Source organism: Parasteatoda tepidariorum, chromosome 11 (genome assembly GCF_982258835.1).
Source record: "Parasteatoda tepidariorum strain Cologne lab strain chromosome 11, Ptep-v5.0, whole genome shotgun sequence".
Taxonomy (NCBI): Eukaryota; Metazoa; Arthropoda; class Arachnida; order Araneae; family Theridiidae; genus Parasteatoda; species Parasteatoda tepidariorum.
In genome coordinates this window covers 37,605,160-37,623,300 of record NC_141765.1, presented here as the reverse complement: position 1 = coordinate 37,623,300, position 18,141 = coordinate 37,605,160, and the positions used below count along the sequence as shown (strand labels likewise).

Genomic DNA, 18,141 nt, shown 5'->3' with positions numbered 1-18,141 from the left:
TTTCAGAAATTTTTACATAGAATTAAATCTTTAATTTGTTCATTTTTTTTCTTAAAAATGTGTTAAGTTTCTTTTTTAAACTATTCTTGCTGCATCCAATTCATGCACTGTGCAATACTTCCCGCATGCGAAGCAGCATATCTTATAGGCGAATTAAAAAAAATTGCTGTAGTGAGAATGATTCCTTTAAATATTTGCTGTTTAATTTTTTGTTGTTGTTATTTCTGGTTGGACTACATTCTTTTCGAACGATCTGTCGCAGGGATTTCAATCGCGGAGTCAGTTGAAAAAATTTCAGCGTAAAGTACTTGAAACTGAATACATTAGAAACAAAGCTGTTTACGACTGATTGCTTTGAAAAAGTTTTTTCAACTGGTATTGAAAACCAAAACTTTTTATTTATTTTTTAGTAGGAATGTAATATTTTGTATTCAAGGTGTTAAATGATTCATCTCTGTAAACATCAATAAATTTTAAATCAAATAGTTTGTTACTGTGAAAGGAAATCTTGGAAAATAAAGTTTGTATTTTAATTGTTTGCTTATGATTATTTTGTTGCATAGTTCCTAGATTTATCAGTGTGTATTACATCCCTTAATTATTATATCCGACCTGTAAGCTGAATCTTAAGTTAAAAAGATACGTAGTGGAATGAAGATTTCTCTTACTATTGACATGCTTTTAAGTTACATTGTTAAGCAAAGTTATATTATTTATCTTTAATGGTGTAATATACTTTGTTAAGTACTTTTCTAGCAAGATTGAAGCTAACGTAGTTTCAGGTAAATTAGCCTTCAAAAAATATGTGTGTGAAACAGTTTGATTGAAACTTCTTCTATTAAAAACGGTCATGTATGCACAAATTAGTAATCATATACAAATTGCGTTTAATCTAAAGAGCATTTATGTTCGGTTTTATGAGAATATATAATGACATGAATTAGTGAAGTGCCCACTGCCCTATTCTTTTGTAATGGAACTTCTTTAAGACATCAACTTTAAAACGGACACCTGTTTTCTACTTGGAGATATTTCTATATTGTGATCTGATGTGCCAACTACAATCGCCAAGGCATAAATGGATTTTAAACTTTCAAATTTATTTATTTTTTTTAAACTTATAGATGGTTGCCCTGGGTGCCTTCAAGTTATACCTTTCAAGTTGCCCCTTTCTGTGATTTTTTTATTTTTAGTTTCTTGTGGCCCACTGCCTGGAAATTGCCAGGAGTTGGCGATTATTCTGAGGCAGATCACGATACGGAAATCTTCCATTCTTTCTTGCCATCTTAATGTTTAAAAGTTTTCTGGTACAGCTAATATTTTATAAATGACTCATAAACTGTTTTCTTTAATTTTTTATGTTTACCTTGTTTATGTTGAATATTTTCTTGTATTTTTCATAGCATTAAATTAAATGAACCTAAAACATGTGCAAGAAGAAATCAAGATAAATGAAAGGTTCTATTGCTGATAATTTTTCATTTATATTTGTATCTGCTTAGAATTTTGGGAGGTAAAATAAGGAAATAACAAATTGTGATCTAATAAAATATAACAGATTCAGTTGCAATTTTGTAACAAAAAGTTATTTTATTAAAGTAATCAAGTCAGATAAAAAAATGCAAAACAAGTTGTGGCTATTTTTGGAAAATTCTGAGTAATTAAATTTTTAAACCTTAATCTTGCCAATTCAAATCTGTTACTGCTTTATTTTCTTTTTAATAGAGAACTAGTTATTATTTTTTGAACCCTTGCTCTATATCATTAATACTATGCAAAAACTAATTGATTTTCTTATCCAAGATATGGAAAGAATCCTTTTTTCTCTTAACCATATCCATAAAATTATGTTATTCATTCATTGTTGTTATCCATAAATTGAGTGCCTATAGAATGTATGAACAATAATATGAACAGCTCTTTCAAATTTGATTCCCAATGTCATGTTTCAGTGTTCTCCCTAAGCATTTTTAAAAGGGAGGCCTTCTTTGCCTGCCTTTTCATGCACCCTTTTTGTATAAATAGGCTGTCATCCCTTAAAAACACTGCCTTTTTATTCATATTCCATTAAAACAATAAATAATTCACTTTTTAAATAATAATTACACACTTTGTAAAATTATGTATGTTTACAGGTTTAATTCTAGGAATAACTTTTATTTTTTTGGAAATTGTTGAGGATCAAATTTAGTTATTACATATTATATGTTTTGATAAATTTAAGGTGTTAAGTGAGTGCCCTTTTAAATTCCCAAGTGCCCTTTTCTCTGAGGAAAGGCCTTGCCTTTTTTTTATTCCTAGGAAGAACTTTGATGTTTGAAAGGTTGCTTTATAAAGCTGATTTAATATTAGTTTATTGAATAAACTATTTTTATAATCATGCTTAATGCGCTTTTTAGTTTCATATAGATTCCTAACTTTAATTTTTTGATCGGTTTCAAACAGAAACTAGTGTATCTTCTAGTCCTATGACTATCCATATGCTAATGCTGAAATGATGAATTGTGTTGCCATAAGTAAAGAATTTTGCTTGGCCATTACAATTGTGAATGTGAATAAATGAAATATTTTTAAATTATCTTAGAAATATTTTCAAATGCTACAAATATTTAATGTTCACTATTTTACTGATATGTAACTGATATTTTATTATAGATCCAGTTCAATATGCCTTCTTTAATGGCTGATATTCTCACTTTGATTGACACAGAAATACCTGAAGGTAGACAGAGTTTACAAGATAGTTTCGTTAATTTGGAAAAAGTTGCTGAGTATTGTGAATCTAATTACTATTTAGCTCAAAATAAAAAAACTAGTCTTGATGAAACAAAAAACTTCACCACACAAAGCTTAGCAAGTGTAGCTTACATGATAAATTCTCTATCCTATAACATTCTTCATATTTTGGATCTTCAAACTAGTCAACTTGCTGAAATGGAATCCCAGATTAATCACATAGCTCAAGTAAATATTATTCAAGTGTTTTTTTTTTTTTTTTTATTTTCAAATTTAATTTATTTACTAATTTTACTTAGTTATTTCATGTTTTAATTTTCCCTTGCAAGTATATTTTTACATAAAAAAAGATTTTTCTAAAATTTATATATAATGAAATCTCTAGAATATTTTTATGATTTTTACATTATAAATTATTTTTCTATGGTATATAAGAAAGTATATAAAGTATATAAGGAAATCAGGTGTATAAAGAAATTTCTTGAAGTTTTTATATTTATTCCTAGAATACAAAATATCTTCTATTAATTACTAATTAGTTGTATTTAATAGATTTTAATTCTTGTAACATTTTGGCTGCAAATATTTCTGCCAGTGTTGGCATTTTGGCCAGAAGAAACTTCTGTCTTTCAGGACACTGAAATAAAGTGTGAACAAAACAGAAAACAAATGAAAGAAACTATGAATAACCAAATATAGTTGTTTAACGATAACTTACTAATATCTCAATTCTTAAGAAGAAGAAATTATATACTATGAGAACGTATTCAAAAAGTAATTATTTTCCAACTCATTTTAGTTTTATGTAGAATTTTAAAATCTATATAGCCTATTGTAATAATAAATTTTGAATTTGAATGGATGTCTTTTTTTTTCTTTTTTAATCTTAAATATGTACTCTAATGTCTAGCAATGGTGTATACTTATATTTTATTGATTATTCTGTTTGAAGATCATTTGTCTAGAAATAAATAAATAAAAATAATATTTAATAAATTATAAATTGTTAATTTAAAAACTGTTACTTTTCTAACTTTTTTTCTACTGGTTGAATTTTTTTTATAATTTTTAATTTTTTTAAAACTGTATGTGATGATTATTTTATAAAATTAAAATGATATTATTTAACAATAAAATATAAAAAAACTAATTTTTCACTCAAAAGTTATAATAGTAAATCCTAAAAAAATATACTATAGAACAACCAACACTTTATTAAATTTTATTTAATAGTTGTTAATATGATAAGGATTTGATTAGGTAGGTAAAACTGAAATATCTATCAGAAATATCTATTAATAAACAACTGTAGCATGCTATATGCCTAATTTGATTATGAAAATTGTATGCTGTTTACAATCATGAATACTATGTGTGGTTTATTGTATAACATAATATATAGGGGAGTGCAGGGTGAGACCGAGTACCTCGATGGTGACACAATTAGTTCTGTTTTTTAGCAGACAAACTCTGAATTACACTTTACTGGGCAACTGACCTACCATATTGCCGTGTTGGTGATTAATTCACAGTTTCTACTTTAATAAGTTAGTTTTACTATGTCAACTCTCTGATGTTCTTTTGTTTTTAAACTAGCCTTATTTATTGGTCGTTACAGTTATATAAATTATTTCTAGTCCATTTTATTATGTATTTACTAAAGATTCATACCTTAACAAGCAATAAAAACTTAGTCCAATAATAGCAATATTCTGTTATGTTTCGTTAACCTCTTCTCTCATGGTAATATTGGAAACTACCTGGTTTTACCTTCACCCCTTTTTTACTTTGTTTTGATTATTTTTACTACGCATTTTTACCCTTACATTTTTTGGTTTTATTATTATTGTTTAATAAATTGAATATGTTTAGAATGTTTATTTTGGAAATTGCTTTTCATTATGATGGCACTAAAAGATTTGCATATTTTCGTGGGCGTTGACAGGTCGATGGGATAATCCTAAAGTATCCTTAGAAAATAAATAATAATGATAAAACTATTAGGTTGTAGTTAAAATTTTCATTTAACACGCTATATTTCTTTATTAAAATAGAGTTTCTATCATTTCTTCCACTTGGGCTGGAAGGAACCTACTTCTTTGGGGGCGGTTTTTTCCTCTTTGGAAGAACCTTGCCATCCCTGATTTCAACATTCTATAAAAAATTAAATGTTCATTATTTTATCGGATGAACTAGAAGTAATTGTGTTTTAATGAAAAGAGATGTTTGTTTTTTAATCATATATAAACTCATTATTTCTTAATGTCTTCTTAATAGGCTTGCATACATATTCTTTTTCAGTCAAAATTATAAAATAGTTTATAACTGTTCCCCAGTTTATCTTATTGCAGCTTGATGTTCTTTTTTTCCCTTTTTTTGTCTTGCTAATTGCTTTAAGTTTATTTGTAACAAATTCTTTGCAAATTTGTTTTGGGCCTTCTGTTTTTTTTCTTTTTTTTACTTTGAAGATACCAGTTTAAAAGCTTTTTTCACTTTAGGTGTCATTTTTAAATGATGCTACACTTCGAGGAGAGGGAATTCTCAAAATTATGACAAGGAAAAGTAAACAGAAGTGTAACTTCCCAGATTTTTCTTCAAATATTATCATTTGAAGTCAGCAAATTCAGTATATATTCATTAAAATAATTACACCTATTATAAATACAAACATCATTACGTATACAAACATCATTAAAATGTATATTTAAAATTTTAAAATAAAAGTCAAAACATGATCTGTTACATAGAGCTTCGTTTCGAAACCACAAATGTTTATGTAATATGGGGGACTTGACAAGAGGGGGTAAGGAGTATGATGAAGTGTGTGTGATACTTTGTGACAAGAGGAAGGAGGGGATTAAAAATCTTGAAAAAAAAGCTTCATTTATGAATTAGCCCTCAAACTTAAACCCACATGATACATGAAATCCTCCGTGTTAATTTTGCATTGATGTTGAAAATTCTAATTTTTGTTGGAATCATACTGTTTTAATTTTTCCTAAATTTATTGAGAATTGCCAATACAATGCTGCCACATGTGGATAAATTATCATGATAAATCTGTAGACAGGTGAAAAAAATGTCATGTAATAAAAAAATTTTAACTGAGTTTTTTTTTTTTTAGTTGAATTTTTTTTTTTTTTTTATGCATAAATGCTTGCATTTAAAAACATATCTTACAAATAATATGTATCAATATTTTCTCATCAAATATAAGAAATTGCCTTTGGAAATTTTTTTGCAAAATTATCTTTATCTTATCATTTGTAGATAAGGCACCTCAGCTCTTTTTTAATTTTTTTTTTTTTTTAGATACATTACTCTTTTTTTTTTTAAATCTCTTGCTCTCTTCTAAAAATAAAATTAAATCACTAAATTTTGTTTTAATATTTCAGAGAAACATGACAGTTTTAAAAATTCAAGATTTATTTAATGACTATTCCAGTCATTAAATAATGGTTTTAATGACTGGTGGTTTTAATATTTAAAAGATGGTTTTATGGCCAATTTATTCTTTCACTCATTGATATTTTTATTACCAAAATCTGATATTTCTGCATTGTACTTATAGTTTTTGCTATTTTACAATGACATATCATGCAACACCTAACAAGCACAATGTAAAGATGCTCTATACCATTTATTTTTCAAATTTTGTATTAAAAATCTCATATGTTTGTATAACATGCAAAATTTTATATTAACATTTTTTGATTATCAATCATCGTAATTTCTTATTCATATGTTCTCTTTAGACAGTTAATATATTTAAGGAAAAGGTTGCACGGAGAGAGATTGGAGTTTTAACTACAAATAAAAACACTACTAGACATCATAAAATTCTTGCACCTGCTAATCAAGAGCGCCCTGTTAAATATATTAGAAAGCCTGTTGATTATCAGATTTTAGATGATATTGGTCATGGTGTGAAAACTACGAGCAATACACCTAGATCAAAGCGAACAGTAACACCTGTTCAAAATACTCTAAATGGAGCTAGTGCTGGGCCTGCTCCTACAACGAAACCACCAACACCACCCCAACCTGTTCGAGCAGCATCTGGAACTCTCTCTTTGTCTCGGTCAAATAAAGAGTATAGGACACCACATCTACCCATTGCACCTCCTCAAGTTCCCAGTAATTATGCTCCAGCTGGAGTTCTTCGTTCACAAGATATTCGAAGAGGAAGTGGATATTCAACGCTACCCATGGTTTCATCTTCTCAAGCTCCGCAAAGTATGATTGCTTCTCAACCTCCTGTTGGTATGGTTCATCCTATGACTACTCTTGGGCAATCATCTGTTCCTCCTCCTCCTGATATGAATATGAATGATAAACTTCCTGGTAAGAATAAATTGTATTACTTGATATATTAAGGTTTTAACTTCTTTTTTTTTTTTGTCATTACTATTTAAAATGTTGAACCGTTTGAAATCAAGATTATTTTTATTTGATATTTTTCATCTTTGCTAAACAGTAAGTGTTCTGAAAAACTTTTCAAAATTTTTTATAAAATTTGACTCTCTAAAATTAAATCTCTTGTTTTGTTTGGATAAAGAAATATTCCTACATATGTAGAAAAGTTTTATCTAGAAAATTTGTTTAGAAGATTTCAGTTTTATTTCAACAAAGCTTATAGGCAACAAAGTTTGCAGTTTGATTTTCTAAAATTATAATTCTCCTTTAACTATCTTATTTAGATAGAGATATAATCTTGTAAGGTATGTAATAGATGACATAGAAATACAAGAAATGTTTATGCATATTTTAAATTATCATTCATGTACTCTATATTTTGACCAAAAAAAGAATGGAGTATTGAGAATAAAATATGAAGAAAAGACCAACAATTAACTATATCTCCTTAATGTATGGCTGTCTAAGATTAAGTTATTTAAAGTATTGAAAATAACAAATTCATACAATTAACTATGAAAGTTACAATTAGCTGTGGGAAATGACTTTTATCATCGAAATAAGTATAAAGAATCTTATTAACAAAATCTAATATACAGATTAAATCAATCACTTTCGAAAAATCTTTACTTCATTTTTGGTAAAGGTTTTTTAAGTTTGTGCTTGTTTCTTGGAGCCATTGCATGCACCTTACACATCTCATCCAATTATCATTTTTTGGTGCAATATTGTATTCTTCTCTATAGCTAACTCAATGATATTCATTAAATTCTGAGTGTATAGAATCAGAAAATATGTAGCATTCAGGCAAGTAGGTTATGGGTTCTATTGAATAACATGTATGGTCTGTAGAATTGGAATATAATATGCAATGTTTGTTTGATCTTTAAAAAAAATTATTTTCATTTTGTATTAAAAAAACTAAGCTTTTTATTAGCATCTTAAAATTACGTAAGGAAATGAAACAAAACCTATTAACAATCCCGAAGTTTTCGTAATTTGTTTTTTATTTGGAGATATTAAGCGTGGTTGTGAAGACTAATTTACTAAAATACATTTTATTTCTTGCTTTTGCTACCTTTATTTAAGGATCTTGCTATCCTTATTGGTCAATATGTATTAATAAAAAGTAGCCATCTCTCCTCAATTTTATGTGGTCATCACTTCTCGGCTTAATGTGGTTATCTCTCTTGGATTTTATATGGCCATCTCTTCTAAAGTTGATGATGAAATGGCCATCAAATTTATAGCATCACTCCACTATGATATTCCTCTGCTTTTTATTCAGGAGTTAAGATTAGACTATGTATGTGCTTAAGAAATAATACAACATATGCTTTGATGAATAACAGATACTTAATTTAAGTAAAATATTTTATTCCTAAATAAAATAAACATTAAAATTTTACCTACTTTTTGTTGTCATGAAAAGCAATGTTTTGTCTAAATTGACAAACAAGTTAAAGCTGCTTCCTGCACAATTGCATGTGCTGCAATATATTAAAAATTTCGGAGATATTTAATCTGACTACTTTTTAACATTATTAAATTTGCATGTTTTTTTTTTTGTTTTTTTTTAGCTGTAACTTATAACAACTGTAGTTATATTTTGAAAAAAATGATTTGATTAAAATATTGCATGTTATGCTGAGATTTTAACCTTTATTTTTATTTATTCTTTATTCAGAACCCCCTATGCATGTTTCCTCAAATTTTGAGAACCCTGGGAATAGTAAGTGCTTTTATACATTTTTTTTTCTTAAGTTTTATATAATGTTTTTGTAGTAGTGTTTAAATAATTAAGTTTTTGCTTTTATTCGTCCTACTAATAAAATTATTTTCCACTGCATGTTAAAAAATAATCACAATTGAATGTATTATAATAACAATTACTTTGTATTTAAATAGCTTTTGTTAACAATAGTTTTCTATCCTTTGAAAATATCAAAAATAGTACATCTGACTATAAATTTTACAGTCTACTCTTTATAAATCAAAGTGTTCTATGTATTAAATAAATTTTGTTCTTATGGAACAATGTTATTCCAAACCTGTCTATTCATTACCTTAGATTTTCTAATTTAAAATTTTCTCAAATGTTAGATTATTAGTTTCATTGTCTAACTATCTCTTTTTTGATCTTCCTCTAGGTCTTGAGTTCATTGTTTTCAGTTTGTTAAAAATTTATGGTTAATTAAGCTTTTAAATCAGTAATTACCATATTTGATTATTTAGAAGGAGATGCAAGTATGTTATTTTTGTGTTATGGCTTCTTACCAAACAAAATATGTTTTTAAACAAGTAGATCATAACAAATATGTTATCTGAGATATCCTGCACTCCTTTTAACTTTATTGAGGAAGATATGACGCAATTTAATCTGTACTTTAAATGCTCCTTTATAATAACTTACTTATTGATTGTTAGCAAAACATTTAATGTTTAAATAATTTATTTTTTTGCTAATTAAATTTTTAAATAAAGTATTCATTACTATTGTGTTAGGCTATTAAATTTTTAAAGGATTTTTTTTAATGGAAATATTTTTTATTAACTGACTTGAACAATACAAGTATAAATTTTAAAAACGAAATTTATCCTTTATGTTTCATTGAGGAAAGTATTTCATTAACAGTGACATATTAATGTTTTTGATAAGTTGCTTAACAAGGTTGTGAAATAACTAGGTTTTATTTTTTTAAAAAAGGATACCAAAATAATAGGGATTTTTTGTTGTTTTTTTTAAAATGGAAGGTTAAACAATCTTTCAAGCTTCAAAAGAAAGAGCTTTCATAAAACTATTAATTTTTTCATTAAATAATAAAGCGATAAATATAAATATATATATATATATATATATAGCACAATAAATCCGTTTTTAGTTCAGTTTTGTTTTTTTGTGCTATATATATATATGTATGTATATTCATGCAGCTCATTTCTAAATTTTATTCTTAATCCTATTTTTCCATAATTTTTAAATATTTTTTAATTAGAAAAGTATATTGCCTTAAATATTTCATGATTCTTTATCTTAAAATTTATATTGATTCAATAGATAAGACAACAAATAATATTTTATTTTATTTAATTGTTTAGCAAATAATTATTATATGAATGGTTTAAATTTAAAAATCTAATATTGTATAAGAAAGTAAAAAGTTTTTGATATTTACTTCTTTTAGAAAAAGACACTATTTTTACATTACTTATTTTACTTTTATTGTTATTTTAGCATAATCCAATGTTAAATAAAATAATTTATATTGCAAATCTTTTAAATAAATTTTGAATAATTTTTTTGTTAAGATGTTCTTTTTTTTCCGTAAAAAAATGTTTTTTTTTTTTTTTTAATATTACAATAATGAATGCTTATTGCATATAAGCAATGCAAATTTGCTTTAACTTGTCACTGAAATATTCTAAAGATAAACTGGAGAAAAAAACATAAAGTTCAGATTATCATCTCATTCTCATATATGCTTCTGACTATAGTAGGGTCAATGTTTAATTAATGAGATAAAAAATATGTTAGAGAATCTTTCTAAATTATGTAAAAAAAAAAAAAAAAAATTATAAAATAGTTATATAATTTAAAAAGATTCTCTTTACATTTATTTTCAAAGTAACAGTTGTTGATGGTTTATTTTATTTTTAGCATTATTTTAAATCATTATGTATCAAACCTTAAACTTAACTACATTAATTAATTTCATATGGATATTTTTTCAGAAATGAATAACCTAATAAACATTTTAAAATTGCATATTTGTTTATCTGAAGTAATACGACGTTTATGAAGTAATATAACAATTATATAATTGTTATATGAAGTAATATAACAATTATTGATAATTAAAAATTCTAACTTAAATGTTTTTTAATTGAGTTATATTTGAAATATAATATTTCTATAAATAAAAGAAAATGAAATTATTATTTGTAATTTAATATAAGGCTTGATTTTCTTTAAAAAAAGATTGTTTAAACCCTCCACTTCTGGTTTTTTAGCACGATATTACCCATTATTCTGATTCATCTGTTGTACCAGAATATTGAGTATTAAATATTCAATTATTAAGCCTATTTTAGCTTTTAAGATGTTTTATAACTCATAAACTTTTAAACAATTGTCATTTTGATGTTTATTTTTTAATTATCTTTTATCATTATTTTTACATATAAATTTTTGAACTAGTATTTTTATTTATATTGCTATTTATTTCTACATTTGTCCTAGCAAAATAAATCAATCATGTTAACTTCAGATTAAACTAGTCTTAGATTGCTATTAGCTCATATTATCAAAACTCTACTGTATGTTTCGGAATTACGACTGACTATAAGTTGTTAAAACGTAACAGAATCATGAAAAATAATTTACAGTTGAACCTGTTTATCTCGAACCTCTTTATCTCAAAAACCTCTATATCTCAAAAACTTCTATATCTCAAAATTTCTGAAATTCCCTACATTTACTGTCTAAAATCAATGTATTTTCCATGTTTATGTCAAATTTTTTTTTCTCAAAACCTCCGTTTCTTGAATTTCTGATAATAGAGTCCAAATGTCAAAACTTTCTTTATCAGTAGAACTTGCAGACAGAGATGAATTTCGTGAACCCACAGGAAGTAGGAATGAACAGGTTGGGGTGTTTCTTGGAATTTCAATCACTATCCCTGTACTTCTTTAGCTAGAAATGAATAAAATGATTCTGGCAGTAAGTGAAAGGTAAATGAGTAGTGACCACCAGAGGTTAGCTTTTCAACATAGAGCTAAGAAAGCTAAGAATAGAAATTCATTTTCACCTCAAAATTGCAACCAATGGATCAAAGGATAATTAAGAGTTTTAAAGTGAACCATTGGTACACAAACTTGTAGATGTCATCGATGAAAAAAGTTCTCTTCCAAAAATAGATGCTATCAGAATTACTGTTTTGCCTGGAGAAATGTGTCTCTAAAAACTATCCAAATTGATTTTAAGAAACTGGTTTTAAGAATAGCTGTGAAGATGATGAGCAAAAGGTTGAAGGCATCAGTAAAGAAGAAGAAACTGTTGACGCTGAAAATGCAGTGCCAGATTTGCCAGAATGGAATGCAATAAAATCTGGATTTAATGTTGACATCGATTTTGAAGATTTTCACAAGTGGACAGGTGCGGAAATCATAGATAATGTCAAAGGAATATCAGATGAAGAGGAAAAAGCCATAGATCATATTGATGAACAAAAATGAATGCAAAAGGGATAGAAAAAGTAGTAGAATGCTTGTAAACTATTCTTGAATTCCAGGAAAATGTTGACTAGGAGGGATTTGCACTCTTTCTAATCTTGCAAGAATAATCGAATCGAATAAGGTTGTATGTCAAATATCTTTCAAAAATTCAGGAATGAAAGACTTCTACAAAAAAGTGGAAATCCGCTTTTTTCTCCCAATTTTTAAAATTTCGGACCATGTTCCAAAATTAAAATTTTCGGGGAGTCCAATTAGACACGCCCAAGCCGCCCGAACGATAGTCTGACTTGGAGTGAACTTTTTCGTAGCCTCCTGAGAAAATGATCTTCAGATGAAAATGGGTGGAGCTTCAGCAGGTACACTGTTGCTTTGATAACCGAGACTTCCGCTATAGAGTGGAAAGGAGTCTAAGCAGTTTCGCTTCGACCGCTGACATTGGATTTTTTTTTTCGTTTGGCTGATTTTCGGAATTTCAAATATTAGGAATTGCGCCGTAATCTGATAACATCGCAATTCTTAATCAGACGATTTTAATATCAATCATCGATTTTCGTATTTAACTGATTTAGAAGTTACGTGTTTTACGCGATTTAAAAATCGTACTAGCAATTCCCATTCACCCAATTTGAAAATCCAATATCGCAATTTGTATTTAAGCGTTTTTAAAACTCAATATCGGGATTTGTATTCCCGCGAGTTGAAAAGCCAACGTCGCAATTTGTATTCACGCATTTTTAAATCCAATATTGCGATTCGTTATCACGCAGTTGTAATATCAGATAGCATTTTTCGTCTTTGTACGCTATTTAAAAATTACTCATTGCTATTCATGTGATCTAAAAATTATGCATCCTGATTATTATGTGCACAGCAGAACAATATCTTGGATTTCATACACGAGCTCTGAGTATGTTTCTTTGTCTGTTAATCTTTTCTCTAGTGAGTATTTTGCTATATTAATTAACTATTAAGGAAGTTTAACTCCTTCACCTATCTATATTCTTTTCCTGAAATCCTACTATGTTCATATTCTGGTTCAATGTAAGAATTTGAAGTAATTTTTTTCTTTTATTCTTATCTTTCTTTTATTGTCTTGGATATCTTACATTCGAATACTGGTCACGATCCTAGTGTTTGCTAGGTAAAGTATAGACTACAAAATAATTGTATTATTTTTAGAACTAAGATTCCAATATTTAATAAGCATTTATGTTTTATCTTTATTTTACTAGTAGCTTCCTATAAATTTAAATTTTTTACAGTTTCTCCTCCTTTGCCTCCTCCTCCTCCTGATGATGACTCATATCAAGAAAATTACAATCCTCCTTCACCGCCATCATTTATGAGAAGAGCTGAATGGGTGCCAAAAAATTTTGTTGAAAAAGGTAAGATTAACTTAATTTTAAAACTAAAAATCTTAACTACAGAACTTCTTCTATAAACAAAATAATAAGTTTTTTCCTCCTAATTTATGCAGTTTTTATCTTTTCTTGCTTTTGAATTCTTATTGAAAAGAGAAATTACCACGCAATTTGGTAAAAATTATGTATAGCAAGAATTTTGATACTTTTTTATTAAATATAAGATTTCCTAAAAGCTAAACACTTGAATTACGAATGAAGCTTCAAGTAACAATATTTAGTTTTCTTGTTTAAGAAATAATTTTTATGTATTTTTTTGAAACCTAAATAGAAGAAATTGCTTGTACTATTATTAAGGTTAAAAAAGGGATATCAATAAATAATTGCTGCAAAAGAAAAAATTGATACTTCTCTTTAAAAATTAACATGGTTATGAAAATGAAACATAAACCCAGAAATATCTTCTAAAGGTTATAAATCTTAACCGGAAAATTTTTAACATCAACTACACTCACGTCTTCAAAAAGCATTAATTTGATATTCACTGCAAATTCTGTGCCTCTATGGTCAATCATTCCTTTCTTCCTGTTTAAATATTGAATTAAGTTGTCCGCGTTTTTGTTTGAAAGACAAATTTGATTGTAGTGACATTTATAATGAAAATTAGCTCATCAAATTTTCATTCAGGAAAATAATACTGCTATCTAATCAGCATATTTTAATTTACTCGATTGTTTTATAGATAATTCATGGATTCCACTGTGCATTGTAATAATTTTCATACAAAAAAATCAAAACATTTTTTAACAATTTGACAAAAGTATTAGGTATGTGTTTTAAATCATAATTTTAAAAAATTTCCCTCCAACTCACAATTTTATCTTTAGAACATCTAACTCTTAAAGCGTGCAATCCTTTTTTCAGGGCTTTTGTAATTTTAGTAGATCTGTATTGAAACTCTGCCACTAATACAGAGTTTGTGATCTAGTATTTGCCATATATCAGATTGTTTTCAAGCATACATAGTTAAAAAAAAACTGTGATCATACATTGATGCATTTTACATTGTTCAACAAATTATAGCATTGTTTATCAACTATTATTAAAATTTTATTGTCAATTTTCCTTATTTATTTATTTTTTCATTAATCAACTGTATGAGAATAATCAATGAGAAGAGTAATAATGTGAATCCTTTGATCAGCAAATCTGTGCTTGATTTTTTACTCTTTCTGATTTACCCTTAAAATGCATAATGTTTTACTTTCTAATTTTCTTTACAAGATTAATCTGTATGGAGCCACAAATCTGCAAGTTTGTGTGAATAAAACATGTATTCAGAGTAATGCTTCCAAAAGCAATGAATCAGCAACTTTGTGACAGAGGCCATGTAACTGTTAAAAGCAGCTAGATAATTATGTTAGTTAAAATTTTCTTGCTAGTTGTGAAAATTTTCTTGCTATTTGTGAAATTTCTGTTACTAAATTTTTGATTCAAAAAAATAAATTATAATGATAACAATATTAAGTAAGTTGTAATCAATTGAAAATATTTTATATATATTTTCCAATTTTTAATTCAATAATTTTATAAATGGCTCATACGTGTTTTCTGTGTTAGATTTATAAGTAAATGCTTATACATAGCAAGCGATGACTTAGCAGTTAAAGCACTAAGTTGTCATTACAAATGCCCAGGGGTCAATCCCCAGTTGTGGCTTTAAACCCACACTGCTTAACACCCACACTCCACACTTAGCCTCCAAAGGACTGTTGTGGGAATGTTTTTTTTCTTCCTACTTTTACATACTTAGTTATGAAATTTTTTTTACTAGAAATATGCTTTTTATCTGTATAAAAATTTTAAAGTTCTCATATCAAACTTATAACATTTCAATTAATTTTAGTTGTTGCAATTTATGACTATTGTGCTGACAAGGAAGATGAACTCTCTTTTTCCGAAAATACAATAATTTATGTCATGAAGAAAAATGATGATGGTTGGTATGAAGGTGTTATGATGGATGAGGCTGGTGGTGCTGTGGCTGGTCTTTTTCCTGGAAATTATGTTGAGCCTTGTTTATAATGAAATACAAGTGTTAAGTTAGTTAAGCCTGTATGTTGGGAACAAAGGTTAAGGATAATGTTTTCTCAGCATACAAAAAATATTTAGTTCATATGCTTAACTTTTTTTAGATGTTAATAATTTTATTTATATAAATGAAAATTTTCTCTTATTAGAAAATACATATTGACCATATTAATGTTTTTTCCCAATCATTTTCTTTCTTGTTATTTTTTTATATAGGTTAAACTGCCTTTAAAGCTTATATCAGAATTCATATATTTTTTTAAATATGTACCACAGCAATAAACTGCTCTGTTTTCCTTAGTTATTTCTTATTTTTTACTTTGCTAACAATTTAATAAAAATTAGTATTATACATCAAAGTATATTTGCAGTTTTCAGGAAAAGAGAAGTACGCAACTCTTATCTAAAACTTTAGTTAGGTCAAATTTGGTACTCTTTCAACTAATTTTACCTTTACTAACTTATTTTTCTCATTAACCCCCTAATATTTCAGTTACCTCATTTTTATTAAAAAATAGTAAATGTAATATCCCTCATTTTGTTTTTAATTATTACAGTATTCATAAGACCTAATATTTACTTTTTACAACTTATAGCTTACGAAGGCATAAAAGATGCACCAAAAATATTTATTACTATTGCAATGTTATTTGCAAATCTTAATTCTTGTTTTAATTATGTAGTTCAGACTGAATTTACTAGTATATACAGTTCTTTTATGACTTTTTTTTTTTAAATTTTGCCTTTTTTATCACACATCTATAAAGTGTTGCTCTTGGGCAATAAAGAATTTTTTTTTTTTTTACATTTGAGACCAATAAAATCAAATATTTCAAAGACTCCACTTACTAGCTTACAAAACTTCTACCTTCTCATTTTCTGTTTAATATACATTTTATTCATATCATTTGTGAACACTCATCATTTTTATATCTTATTTTTTGTCATTTACTATACATTTCTTTATGTTATTATCTTATGTGAACACTCACAGCATTTTTATATCTTACTCTTTATCATATCATTGTATTATACCTCTCTTTATGTTATGAGTTATCTTTAAAATTCCTTCATTCATAATTTTTTTTTATCCTAGTTTATTAGAAAATGACTATTATTAAATCAAGACTATTATTAGAATGCACATTGTTATTATAATGGCAAGTCTTTGTTACTTTAGTCATTTAGTTTTAGTATGTGTGCAAAAAGTTACTGATGCCTGTGAAATTAAATATGAGTATTTCCCATAGAGCTGGAATAGGTGTAGAGCAAGCACACTGTTATATTTCCCCATCTCTCTTTGTCCCAAACATTAGATGCTTCTCTGTCACATGCTACATCTTTTTACACGATTTTGGTAGGGAGAGTAAGACATCAAATGACTGTTGAGATTAGTTCTTTTTTTTAGTAGATTTGTCTTTGTACTTAGGAGGACGAAAGTTAAAAGTTTAAGAGTGTTATGATCAGTGGAATGATAAAATTTCCGGGTCATTTTTCCACAAGACTTTGCAAGATTGAAAATTATTGTAGAATTCAAATATGTATAAACTGTATACATTTTTACAAAATTAAGAAATTTTAATTTTTGAATGATTTTAAAAACGGTTTAAAGTTTTTTGCACAGAACTAGCAAAAAAAATATCCTTATTTATATATTTAAAAAAACTACAATTATTCAAGTTTGCTCATTTTTATTAATTTTTCTTGTGGAATATAATTATAAAATTGTATCACATTTTAGAATTCATCTTAGGGAATTTTTTAGTTAGAAAAAAAAAACACTTTTATATTTTAATCCATCATCGCAAATAATAGTATAATATTTTGTAAAATCATGAATAACTTTTCAGGTAGTGGAAATTTTTCAAAACATTTACAGAAAAAAAGAATTAAGACATGTTTAAAAGTCAAGTATAGAATAAAAATTTGGAAAAAAGTGCTGCATCACATTTAAAAGTCAAGCTTCTCTCTTTTTAACTTTCCAATTTTATTTTAACTTTATACCTAGAGTGAGATTGATAGCTGACTCTTTCAATTATACAGCTTTAATACTTCGGATGATTCAATTAAAAATGATCTGACAATTTCAGTTGAAAAAGACTTGATGATTTTATTAAAGAAAAAATAATTAAGAGTTAAAAATCTTTGTCCTATTTATAGAATTGTTTTATATTAATGTTTCATAACCTCTCTTGTCTGAGCAAATATATGTTGTGAATAAAACTCACAATTCAAGTTACTGAAATTATAAAAATATATAGAAGAGTTTTTTTCTTTTAAAAACTCAAAAGGGTTTTAAAAA

At 26.7% G+C, this 18,141-nt stretch overlaps 1 protein-coding gene across 7 annotated transcripts; it reads left to right on the top strand.

Moving 5' to 3' along the window:
- Nucleotides 1-261: 261 nt before the first annotated feature.
- LOC107438560 (abl interactor 2) lies at nucleotides 262-17,764 on the top strand. Of its 7 annotated transcripts, XM_071187646.2 has the most exons (7): nucleotides 262-643; nucleotides 1,226-1,307; nucleotides 2,656-2,964; nucleotides 6,492-7,080; nucleotides 8,840-8,884; nucleotides 13,650-13,772; nucleotides 15,655-17,149. In XM_071187646.2, exons 2-7 carry the CDS (start codon nucleotides 1,290-1,292, stop codon nucleotides 15,831-15,833), a joined length of 1,263 nt encoding a protein of 420 aa, XP_071043747.2. In that variant the 5' UTR covers nucleotides 262-643; nucleotides 1,226-1,289; the 3' UTR covers nucleotides 15,834-17,149. The 7 variants fall into 7 exon arrangements, with proteins under 7 accessions (XP_071043747.2, XP_071043748.2, XP_015906360.1 ...); XM_071187647.2 differs by lacking the exon at nucleotides 8,840-8,884; XM_016050874.4 differs by lacking the exon at nucleotides 1,226-1,307 and having other exon boundaries at nucleotides 268-375.
- The last annotated feature ends 377 nt before the right edge of the window (nucleotides 17,765-18,141 follow it).